Below are 13,033 nucleotides of genomic sequence, written 5' to 3' on the forward strand. Positions count from 1 at the left end.
TATGCTTGTTTGATTGTTTGCCATGTAAAGTGTTGTCAAAACAATTTCATTTGATTTACAAAACCTGATTTCGAATAAATAATGAAACAGAATTTTTGCCGCAAAGATTTAAACATTAAAATATTATATTTTAAAACTGAATATTAAGATAATAAGATAGTAATATATTTTACAATAATGCACACGCCGATAGATAGATAGATAGATAGATAGATAGATAGATAGATAGATAGATAGATAGATAGATAGGTGTGTGGTTGAAAAAACGAAAAGTTATTTTTACAGCCCCATAGAAAGTAAAAAAAGAAAAAAGAAAAAAAAAGAAAAAAAAGCACATATTCCACACCTGGAAGGAGTATAATCACGCTTGTGACACATATTTTGCAGATGTGTATTTCCACTCATTTTCATTGTTGTTTCATGTTTTCACCTTGATTTCTTTTCATCCTGACGAATAAATAGAGTATGTAATGGTGTAATATTACTTAATTATTTATTGCCTATTGTCTCTCTCTCTCTCTCTCTCTCTCTCTCTCTCTCTCTCTCTCTCTCTCTCTCTCTCTGTCTCTGTCTGTCTCTGTCTGTCTGTCTGTCTGTCTGTCTGGCTCTCCCAGCGTGACTTTCTTAATAAGGATCACTTTAATAAAAGAACATCGAGTGTTCTAATTAATAGTGTTTGTTTATTAGTTTATATGTGATTTATTTTTGGAACTTGATCATCAGTGAATCTTAAATTTAGCTGAGTATACAAAAGCAGTTAACTTGGCCTAAATAAAAGATGCCATGTGAAGTGACTGTGAGACTAGACAGGCGTGACGTCAGACGCGCGCTGTCAATCAGAGCCTCGCGAGCGCGACTACAGCAGGAGCTTATCGTTGAGCAGAGCATTTCAGTCTGTAGTTTACGCATAGGCGTTGCGAAACCTCGTTAGCTTTATTCAGATCCTCGGCATCTCTTGTTTTCCTTTTATTCCAGCCTTATGCGATGGAGAAGAGGGCGCTTTGGACATCCGGTTATTTTGTGCGCTTTGTAACCCTCTTCCTCTGCGCACGAGCGTCAGACAACCTGCCACTGTGTAAAGAGGTAAACGACATGTCACCTTTTTGTAAAACACATACATTTTAAACATAATGACAATTTAAACCAGCCACGACATAGGCATATTTTGTTTCTGCATACACTTATTTAAAATTAATATGTTATAAAATGTTATTCGCATCATTGAGAGCTTCTAAAAAGCCTTTAATGCGGATTATCGTTATTACGTATTTTTCTTTTTTAATACAAAAGCAAAATAGTTATGTATGCACAAAATCCGTGACGAAAAGGCAAAAAGAACATCTTGTTATTGACATTAAAATGGTTACGGACGAGGATCCTATAATATGATGACGCGGCGCTCAGCTGGCCAATCAGATGACAGCTCGATTACTGTGTGTTATGCGCTGCCTTCGCGTTAAAGAGCTTGTGAAATGGATTCATATGAACTTTAAACATATTCATACAACGCAAATGGGTCTCCACCCTTCATTTAATTTGAAATGACTGTCGTTTTGTTCTTGCCTCATCCATATTTGCATACAAAGACGCGTTTATTAAAGTGCCACTTCACCCAAAAATGAACAGATGGATGCTGGGCAGAATGATAGCCTCAGTTACAATACCTTTGGGACCCTGGACCACAAAACCAGTCATAAGGGTCGATTTTTTTTAATGATATTCATATATCATGTAAAAACTGAATAATAAATCATCTTTCCATTGATGTATGTGGTTTAGGATAGGACAATATTTGGCTGAGATACAACTATTTGAAAATCTGGAATATGAGGGAGCAAAAAATCTAAATATTGAGGAAATCGCTTTTAAAATCGTCCAAATGAAGTTCTTAGCACTGCATATTACTACTCAAAAAATAAGCTTTGATATATTTACGGTAAGAAATGTACAAAATCTATTCATGGAACATGATCTTTACTTAATATCCTAATGATTTTTGGCATAAAAGAAAAAACATTTTTAACCATACGATGTATTGTTGTCTATTGCTACAGATATATCCGTGCTACTTATGAGTGGTTTTGTGGTCCAGGGTCCCTTTTGCTGTAACTGCATAGAAAAATATTATTTTTTATATATAAAATTCCGTTTTGGAACAACACGGGGTGATTAATGATAACAGAAACTTTATTGTGTGGTGAACTGCTCCTTTAAGAGTATTTGTGGGGGATGCTGGGTAATAGTGGCAGGTGCAGGTACACCATTAGTGATAATGTGTGTGCTGTAAAGGTAATCAAGCATTATCAGATGACAGGCACCTCCAGTGGGATGTATTTCTCATCTTCCTGAAGACAACAACTTCATTACACTGTATTATGGTGGTTTATGTAATTTAATACATGTGTGTGTGTGTATGCGGTCAATTTGCCGTTTGTGTGTAGCAGGCCCCTAAAGGAGCAGAGAACAATTGCTGAATTTCAGAACACTGGACACACACTGATTTGCATAACAGATCTGTAAACAAAGATGCACACACACACACACACACACACAACAGTCACACTGCTCCTGGCCGTTGCCCTGGAGACTGTCCGGGGACAAAAGGCAGATAGTCAGACCATCCCCACCCCCTATTGTACACACAAATTAAACCTAACTATTTGTTACATGTGCCTGAGAGTTTTAGAAACTGTAAAAGATCAGGTAGGGGTGAGAGGGGTATGATTTAAGGTGTTTGCTCAATCAAAAAAAAAAAAGGCACAAATTATGTTACATGACAATATGTTTTGAAAGGGCACTTTCTGTAAAGATGCTTCATGGGCAATTTTATTTTATTTTGTTGCTAAAAACCTTTTTATGCATGTCAGAATAAAATGTTCCATGATTGCACACACATATCCAGGATTTTATTTTATTGTTTTTTTGCCTAAAACCTTTTTTATGTATGTCAAAAAATTGTCCATGGTGTGTGTGTGTGTATGTATATATATATAGATATATATAGATATGTGTATATATATATATATATATATATATATATATATATATGTATGTATATATATGTATATATATATATATATATATATATATATATATATATATATATATATATATTGCACACACATCCAGGATTTTATTTTATTTATTTTAGGCGAAAAACCTTTTTTTATGCATGTTAAAATAAATTTTGTCCATGAGTTTCTTTCTTTCTTTCTTTTTGTTATTTATTTATTTTTTGCACATGTATAAAAAATGTTGTTTTAATTTTTACATTTAATTAAATTTAATTAAAAAACAATTAACACATAATGGTAGCTGTGTTGATGTTAACTTTGGGATAAGCTGTTCCAGTGGTGAGAGCAGAAAACATGACCAAATAAAAAGGAAAAAAAAGTCACTGCATTAAAATATTCTAAATATTAAACTCTTTATCCTTACTGGTTTATGAAATGGTCACTTTTAATAACCATAATTTGTGGTTGATGTAAATGTCAGTGTGAATATTAATATGTTACAGACAGATTACTATACATTAAAAATGTAACAAATAAAATATTAATTTAATTAATATTAAAATAAAAATATTTTATTGTATGATATTATATGCTAAAATATTAAATATATTAAATTTATATTCTAACTACCGGTACTAATATCTTTTTTCCTGCTGGATTGTGAAAAAAGGTCACTTTTAAAGACCATAACTTGTGTTTGATGTAAATGTTTGTTGATATCTGCATGTGTGTTTCAGACAGACTACTACTTCGAGTACACAGAGTGTGACAGCACAGGCTCCAGATGGAGAGTTGCCATTCCTCACAGCCAGGGAAGCTGCTCAGGCCTTCCAGAGCCTGTCAGAGGCACAGACTGCAGTAAGAAAACAACCACAGACACAGACTCTTAATGGACATGCATTGCATTACTTAAAATATCAAACCATATGACATTTAATTTAAAGAACACTGGCTCAAACACACTACAGAAACATTTCCTTGGTTTTATAATTTGATATCAAAAGCAATGACATTTATTCAATTTAAGAGTGTCCGAAAACATCTTAAAGGTCTTTGTATTGTGTCACTATGCAAATACAATCCGTGCTTACTTGTTGTGCAGCTTTTTCTTGTGAAGCTGGGGAGTTTTTAGAGATGTCATCCCAGCAGTGCACATCATGTGCGGCTGGCTCTTATTCGCTGGGCAGCGGTGTGCGTTTTGACCAGTGGGACTCCATTCCTGCGGGATTCAGCAGTTTGGCCACATACATGGACTCGGGAGATTCGGGAGATGACTCAATGACCTGCAACAAGTCAGTGCCGAGTTACATACTGACATATATATCCATATATTCTGTTCTATAAGCTTTTACAGATCTGGATCTAACGGTGTTGTTTAATTGCAGTTCTTCATGGACACCTCAGGGAACTCACTTGGAATCCAACCGTGACGACTGCACAGTGTCACTGGTGTATGCAGTGCATCTCATGAAGCAGGGATCCGTCTCTTTTGACTATCAATATCTCGACAGCAACGTCTTCTTCGAGTTCTTTGTGTGTTTTACTCTATACAACTTTGTTGTTTTTTTCTACAAATGAAGTGAAGTGAAGTGAAAATATATCTCTAAAAAAACGTTTTATTTCTGATGCAGATTCAGAATGACCAATGTCAGGAGATGGACCAGACAGGGAGTGAGAAATGGATCAAACTCACCTCTAACGGAGAGTGGGGAACCCATACGGTTAGTGAGTTTGTTCAGTTCAGACAGTTCACCCAAAATTGACATTTCAATCATCATTTACTCAACCTCATATTGTTCCAAGCCTGTATGACTTTTTTCTTCTGCTGAACACCATAGAAGATATTTTGAAAAATGTTGAAACCAAACAGTTTCGGGAACCCAAACGGTTTAGTTACCAAATGTCTACTTTTGTGTTCCAGAGAAAGGTTTGGAACAAAATGCGAGTGAGAAAATGGTCACAGAAAATACATTTGTGGGTTAACTGTCCCTTTAAGGATTGTGCAGTAATGATGTTTAATATTATATATAATATTTTTTGTTTGTTTGTTTTTTTGTATGTCACAGGTAAACCTGAAGTCAGGAACTAATATTCTGTACTGGAGAACCACAGGAATGCTCTTGGGTGGAAAACCAGTGAAGCCGGTCCTTTTGAAAAACATCCAGATCGAAGGTGTGGGATTCTGATGAAATCATGTTTGCTTTTGTGTCTCACACCCATTCTTTTGTTGGGATATTTTATTTGTTGGGATATTTTATGGTCATATGATATACATTCTGTTTCTATTTTTATACACGTTTTGTGTGCAGGTGTGGCGTACACCTCCGAGTGTTTTCCATGCAGGCCGGGCACCTTCAGTAAAACCCCAGGCTCTTCCTCATGTGACCTTTGCCCCAGGAACACTTACTCTGGAAAGGGAGCCAGTTCATGTACACCATGCTCCAAAACACAGTACTCCCGTACGAAGACACAAAAATCAATCATTCAGATGATTTCTTACATTCTTTGTTGTACCAAACAATCTATATATGGCTTGCTGTTATAATTTTAGCAATATAATCCAGTAACTAAAACACTTTTTCAGTGTGTATAATGTCTCTAGTATGACCATACATCCATTTTTTCCTGGTCGGTATTTCTAAATTGCCTAAAATGTCTGGGGTTTACTTTGTTTTCCTATTGTATTCATACTTACTGAAGGTTATGACTGAAAAGTAGTTTGACCAATAGTGAGCAGGCATTGAACATAATCGTCCAATTGGACTCTAGGACTGTAGTGAGCATGTCAATAGGAAAAAAATCTGGACATTTTTGGCAATAAGGAAATCCTGGCTGGGAAAAAGAGGACATATGGTCACCCTAATGTTTCTCCACGTGTGTGTGTGTGTGTGTGTGTGTGTTCTAGAGGAAGGATGGTCGCAGTGCAAAGAAAGACCTCCTTGTTCAGAGAAAGACTATTTTCAAATCCACACGGCCTGTGATAGTGATGGCAAGGTAGGGAAATTATAATGCAGAATGTGTTTTGTTGTAAATTATGTGTGGAAAAATTGTTTTTTGTTTTTTTGGTGTGTTATTTTAGACCCAGATGCTGTACAGGTGGGTGGAGCCTCAGGTGTGCGTGGAGAATGTGACTGGTGCTGTGACTCTGCCCCCTTCTGGAGAGAAAGAAGACTGTCCACCCTGCAATCCGGGCTTTTACATGCACAACTCTTCCACCTGTTTACCCTGCCCTCAAGGCACCTACTCCGATGGCACCACAGGTATATAGAAGCACATTAATATAGATACATACTCATGTATTATGCAGCACTGTTGGTTTACTGGTACTGGTGTTTAACAGAGAAGATTTCCTTTGGCACAGAATGTCAAAGATGCCCGGGAGGAACTGAACCATCTTTGGGATATGAATACAAGTGGTGGAATATCCTGCCGAGGAATATGAAAACGTCTTGTTTTAATGTGGGCAACTCCAAATGTGATGAAATGAATGGTAAGAGTAATAGAAATGGAAAAACTTAAGTTAAAAAATACATTCCTAATTCAAAAAGTTGAAGCACTATGATTACTAAAGTAATATTTAGTAATATATATGTGTGTGTGTGTGTGTGTGTGTGTGTAAATAAACCTAAATGTTCATAATAATTAACATAATAATTAGTGTAATATTAATTTAATATTAGCATATATTACTATATTAGACTTTCTAGTTCAAAATTTCTTCAATTCAGTGTGTTGCTGATTCTTTGTAATTATTTATGAAATTTACTTGCACTTTCTGAGTGAACATTGTCTCATCAACATTTTTCAGTTAATAAATATGAAAATAAATAAAATATATATATATATATATGAAGAGTTCATTTGCAAAAACAGATAATGCCGTTTTTAACTATTTTCAAAAACCTTGTTTTTTCTTTGTGCATTCCAATTAATCTCAATCAAACTGCGGTTGGATTATTTTGATTTGGTTGACAAATAAATATAAAATACCTCTACACACACACACACACACACACACACACACACACACACACACACACACACACTCTTTATTCATATACATGTTGGACAGTGTGTATATATATATATATATATATAAATATATATGAATGAATGGCATGTATGCTAGTGCATACAGCATCACAGGCCAATGAAGTAAATGGTCCATGATCCGATGCATTTGTTTCTGTAGGTTGGGAGGTGGCTGGCGACCACATTCGTGTCGGAGTGGGTGGATCAGATAATGATTACCTCATCTTAAATTTACGAGTGCCTGGATTCAAGTGAGTCAGATATATAATTCTACTGTTAAAATGTTTGTTGTGCACAGAACATTTACAAGTTTTTATTTTTTATTTTTATTATCTCTCTCAGACTTCCTACTTCTGTGGACGATGCTTCAGCTACTGAGTTTGGCCGAATCACGTTTATCTTCGAGACCGACTGCAGCGCAGACTGCGAACTCTATTTTATGATAGTAAGATAGTAATTTAACCAAAACAGTATGTGAAACAGTAGTATGCACCAACAAAGAAAAATGTAGTATGTAGTATTGCTATTGTTATGAAAATGTTATTTCTGAATGTCCTCTGAACATTCAATATGTACAGTTTTTAAAACAGTTTTAAAATACAGACAGTAAGGAAACATTATATTTTATCATTTTGCAAGCATTACAGAAATGTTGAAATGAATGTGCTCTGAAGTAGTAGCATTTAAAAAATGTGAACATAAATGGATGTTCAACTAAAACGTTTCAGAAAAAATGTATCATTAATGATGTATAACTAATGTTTTTGTGCTAACATTTTGAGAATAATAGTCCAGTCCTCATAATGAATTAATCTGCAAGTTATTTACTAAATCAATGCATTTGTTTCCATAGGACGTAAACAGGAAGAGCACAAATGTTGTGGAATCATGGGTAGGAAGTAAACCGAGACAAGCGTACACCCACACCATGACCAAAAATGCTTCGGTTTCTTACACATGGGCTTTCCAGCGCACCAACAAAGCCTCTGATGTAAGTATTTACAACAGAAATAAATACCTTTAATTTCACATGGAAATGTTCTCATTCGCTGTGTCTTTCTCTCACAGGTGCGTCAGTATGTAAATGACATTGCAAAGATCTACTCGATCACGGTGACTAATGCGATGGATGGCTCAGCGTCCGGTTGCCTGGCCTGTGCTATGATGAGTCAGCAGGACGGCTCTTCCTGTGTCCCCTGTCCCGCTGGACACTTCATCAACAAAGACACCAACCAATGCCAGGAATGCCCACCCAACACTTTCCTCTCTGGGCATCACATTTATGGCCAGGAGGCCTGTCAGCCCTGTGGTCCTGGAAGCAAGAACAACAAGGTATGAGTATAACCAGGGGGTAACGCATGACTATGTTGGTTTTTAACATTGTTTAACATGCAAAATGTGTGTTTTATGTGACCAGGAGCACTCTGTGTGTTTTAACGACTGCACCTTCTTGCATATGGATCGAAACCGAACGCTGACCTACGACTTGAGTGCCTTGAGTTCAGTGGGGTCAATCATGAATGGGCCTAGTTTCACCTCTAAGGGAACTAAATACTACCACCAGTTTAATATCAGTCTGTGTGGGGCTGAGGTACTCTCACATACACACATCTCTATCTTTAGCGGACTAAAAATAGATTGCTTTGATAGAAATTTGACAGCTTTTATTAGTTAAGATCATCACAAAGTGCATATTTTGGTTTCTTTCTCAGGGGAGGAAGGTGGCGGTGTGCACTGATAATGTTACGGATCTGTCCAGTAAGGACCTGCAAAATGAATCCGCTGACCTTAACAATTTCGTCAAGACTTTTGTGTGCCAATCGACCATCATCCCTGCAGATGGACGGGGCTTTAGAACATCACTGTCATCTCAGTCCATCAGCCTGGCTGACACTTTCCTTGGTGAGCTTATTTCTTTAACAGTATTTAACATGCATGGCCATTCACAAGTTTATTTTAAAATGTTATTTATTCCTGTGATGCAAAGCTGAATTTGTAACTTCATTACTCCAGTCGTCAGTGTCACGTGATCCTTCAGAAATCATCTTTTATGCATTGAAATACAGAGAATATATCTGAAATTTGGCCACCTCTAATCTACAGTAAAGTTTTTTTACATGGCACTTTTGTGTTTAGCTCCCTTCAGAACAGAGGTGTACTAATTTCTTATTCGCCTCATTTTCTTCATTCTTCCATTCTCAGGAGCTTCGGTTCACAAAAATCTGGACGGGGTCACTGTCAGCTCAGACCTCTTCCCTGAGTCTTCATGGAAAGTTCCAGATATCAACTTCTTCTATCGGTAAATAAAGAAAGATGTTTAAAATAGGTAGTTGATGTGTGCAATGATACAAATCTTTTTTTTCACCTCAGCTCTCCACAGCCCACAGCATCCTGTCTGAACGGCCGTAGCACAGTCGTGACTCTGCGTTGCAATCCTGAGAAGAGTGCACGCGGAGAGCTCACTGTGCCGAGGTGTGTGTTTTTCTATGCTTATTATCTTTATTTGTTCACAAACGTATGTATTTAAGAACCAAGTTAACATATTAAATATGTTTAATGCACTGCATTCTTTATTAAAATGTACATAGCTGAGTATCTCAGTAAATGGAGAAAAACAATCATTATAGATAATTAATTTTTTAATAAAACAGTTGGGACGTGTAACAAAAATGAGCATTTTTCAAATCTGCATCATTTGCATTCTTTGTATATGGTGGATTGTCGTCGAAGCCCAACAGCTGAAATATTACCCATGAGTGAAACACCGCTATTAATATAAATGCTAATACAAATAGCATTCAAAGGTTTGCAGTCCATATGAAATCAATATTCAATGTTTGTAGATTTGCATTTACACTTTTTCTGTGTAAAATGAAAAACGTTAATTATGAGTTGGGTTCGAAATGCACTGAAATTAACCATTCTGCTAGAAAATGACTTCCACAAAATTGTCGGACTGATTATGTGCATTTTCAAACAATTTTAATTGCTTGAAGGAAAGACAGTGGTAATGTTAATCACAAAAAACACTTCTTAATTGTGTGTTTAGCAAGTGCCCAGCAGGTACATGTAATGGCTGTGAGTTTCATTTCCTCTGGGAGAGCTCTAGCGCTTGTCCTCTCTGCACTGAAACCGACTACCATTCGATAGAAGGAGCATGCAAAAGAGGAGTGCAGGTACATCTCTTTCCACAAATGCATCTAGTATAATTTCTTTGGCATCGTTCTGATTAATCATGTATCCTTCTTGTAACAGGACACCCTCTATGTGTGGAACGAACCAAAATTTTGCACCAAAGGAGTACCTCTCCCGAACAAGACCTCCGCCCACTGTGATGTGGTCAACCTATGGGTGAAGGCCGGAATTGGGGGCGGAGCCTTCATGGCTGTCCTCTTGGTTTCTCTCACATGTTATTTCTGGAAAAAGAACAAAAGGTAACATGCTGTCAATGGAAATTCAGCTTGAGATGCATAAAGGGCTTTTTGATTTTTGACTTCTTTTTTTTTTTGTACAGGCTTGAATATAAATACTCCAGACTAGTGATGTCGGCCAATAAGGACTGTGAGTTGCCAGCAGCGGACAGCTGTGCATTAGCAGAGGGAGAGGGGGAGGAGAATGAGGATGATGTTGTTTACTCAAATACTGCTTCGTTACTGGGCAAACTCAAAGCTATCGCAAGCAAGGTCAGTTAATTGTTGTGAGCTTGATGACATTCCAAAATATTTTGTAAATATGTTCAATTTATATTAATTGAAGTGAATAATGTACTTATGGATACAGCTAGTGGACATACATGGATATCATAATATCAGTGGAATTTATTATTAATCAATTAAATACTGGTAGCACAACACAAGCTTGCCACAAACAGTAATATTATATAATAAAGATAAGTTAATATTTTTTATTTAAAACGAATGCAAATTCGCTCATCCATTATATAGTAGTATATAGAGTACACTATACAGTGCACAATTAAAAATTTTGGGGATTCTATTTTAAATAAATTGAATGGACATATTAAATTAATCAAAAGTCACAGTAAAGACATTTGTGTTAAAAAATATATTTATTTCAAATAAATGTTGTTCTTTTGAACTTAAATGATATCATGGTGTCCACCAGAATATTAAGCAGCACAACTGTTCAGCATTGATAATAAAAAATTTAAAAAATCTTGAGCACCAAATCAAATATTAGAATGATTTCTGAAGGATCATGTGAGGCTGAAGAGTGGAGCAATAAAGCAAAAAAAAAAAATCAGCTTTGCATCACAGGAATAAATATATTCATATAGAAAACATTTACTTTAAATAGTAATCATATTTCAGAATATTATGATTTATACTGTATTTATCAAATAAATGCAGACTAGGCAAGCAGAACTTCTTTCAAAAACATCATTAAAATCTTACAGACCCCAAACTTGCGAAATGGCTTTTTTAAAAACAGAAACAACTTTTGCTAAATTAAGATCAAGAGAAAGTAAAAAACAAGACATTCACAAATAATGTACGGCCTCTAAGTCTTCTGTAACAACTTGGAGATGATACAAACATATTTTATGCTTATTGAGGTTAACTAAAACACATTTTGTATAGTTTTTTTGTTTTCATCTAATGTTTTATTTACCTGTGCTTGGCTGCAGGCAGATGGAGACAACAGCGAGTCAGTACAGTTGAAGTCTTCTCAGTCAGACAGATGGGTTTGGGGATAACTGGAAAAAAGAGGCCCGCTACTGAAGGAGAGAAAGAGACAAACACTCATGGAGTTTTCAGTGTTTTGACACTCCTGCTTCGGTTTCATAATATTTCCAGCCATCCCCCGTCAAATGTCTGAGAACATATCTCTGTAGGGTCTCTCTGTGTTGTAAGTCAAAAAGCAGGAAATCTCTCTAGGTAAAATAAAATTCGCCCCATAAAGTAACTGTATCACATATATACTCCTAAAACATGTCAAAAGTTGCAAAGGATTGCTTTCTGAATCAAATCACAATCTATAACCATACACCACGATCTCCCACAGACACAGGGGCATCAGAGACACATTTGCATCATGGTGTGTGAGAACAATTGGACCACTACTGCAAAATGAGCCTGAAAAAACTGTATGTCTGCTGGTATGGGTATATAAGGTATATTTTCCTGCTTCTTCACACTAGCATTCATGCAATTATATCTAGTGGTTGGCCAACAGATGGAGACAGAGTCTTACCTCTACGCAGAGCTTCTTTAGTTTCAGCTCAATTCCAAACATCACACAGCAGATCTAAAAGAGAGAAGAAAGGCCCTTCCTTCATGTATTACAGAGAGGACCGTCCTCTCTCCACATCTCTCCTCTGAGGAGAACAAGAGACAATATCGTTTTCTACTTTGTATTTTGTATTGTTGTGTATTTCGAGCTGTATAAAGTTGTGTTGAAATATATGTTCTGTTTTACTCCCTGATTCTGTTTATGCTTTAATAAACTTTAAGAGCGCTTTAAATACGGAGCAAGTGTGTTAAGTATACAGTAAAACACACCAGACCAGTTCATAAGAACATTCTGCTAACATTGGCATTATAAAAACATTATTTCTAAATGTTCTCTGAACATTCAAAATGTCCAGTTTGAGACTTTTTTTCAAAGGAACATTCCATTTGAAATTTTTCCAAACATTATCGGAATGTTATGTTTGAATGTTCTAAATGCTGTCTGTAATACTTAAAACTATTTTCTGAAGTTCTGAGAACATTCCTCGTTCACTGAACAGCATTTCACTATAAGATGCTTCATAAAGTAAATGCCTTTTTAAAGTGAACGACTTATAATCTATTAACACCATATGTAAACACAAGATGTGACTCTACTGTATTATTTCTTGGTTCCCGAAAAAAGGATGACTCATAAATGTACGAGAACAAGTCCAGAAATTTAAGAAAGGGAACAATTATCTTAATATCCCATGGTGTGAGATCTACGAGACAGCCAATATACAAATTAAGTTT

At 36.0% G+C, this 13,033-nt stretch overlaps 1 protein-coding gene across 1 annotated transcript; it reads left to right on the top strand.

The window, feature by feature from the left end:
- Window positions 1-828: 828 nt before the first annotated feature.
- Window positions 829-12,531, top strand: LOC132105620 (endosome/lysosome-associated apoptosis and autophagy regulator family member 2-like). The gene is made up of 22 exons (XM_059510874.1): window positions 829-1,083; window positions 3,752-3,872; window positions 4,117-4,306; window positions 4,400-4,547; window positions 4,646-4,735; window positions 5,081-5,186; window positions 5,324-5,473; window positions 5,920-6,008; window positions 6,094-6,274; window positions 6,376-6,504; window positions 7,207-7,297; window positions 7,389-7,491; window positions 7,900-8,037; window positions 8,115-8,378; window positions 8,464-8,637; window positions 8,759-8,948; window positions 9,249-9,345; window positions 9,417-9,518; window positions 10,096-10,222; window positions 10,302-10,480; window positions 10,561-10,729; window positions 11,695-12,531. The coding sequence occupies exons 1-22, from the start codon at window positions 985-987 to the stop codon at window positions 11,761-11,763; spliced, it is 3,006 nt and encodes a 1,001-aa protein (XP_059366857.1). The 5' UTR covers window positions 829-984; the 3' UTR covers window positions 11,764-12,531.
- Window positions 12,532-13,033: the final 502 nt, after the last annotated feature.

Source organism: Carassius carassius, chromosome 26 (genome assembly GCF_963082965.1).
Source record: "Carassius carassius chromosome 26, fCarCar2.1, whole genome shotgun sequence".
Taxonomy (NCBI): Eukaryota; Metazoa; Chordata; class Actinopteri; order Cypriniformes; family Cyprinidae; genus Carassius; species Carassius carassius.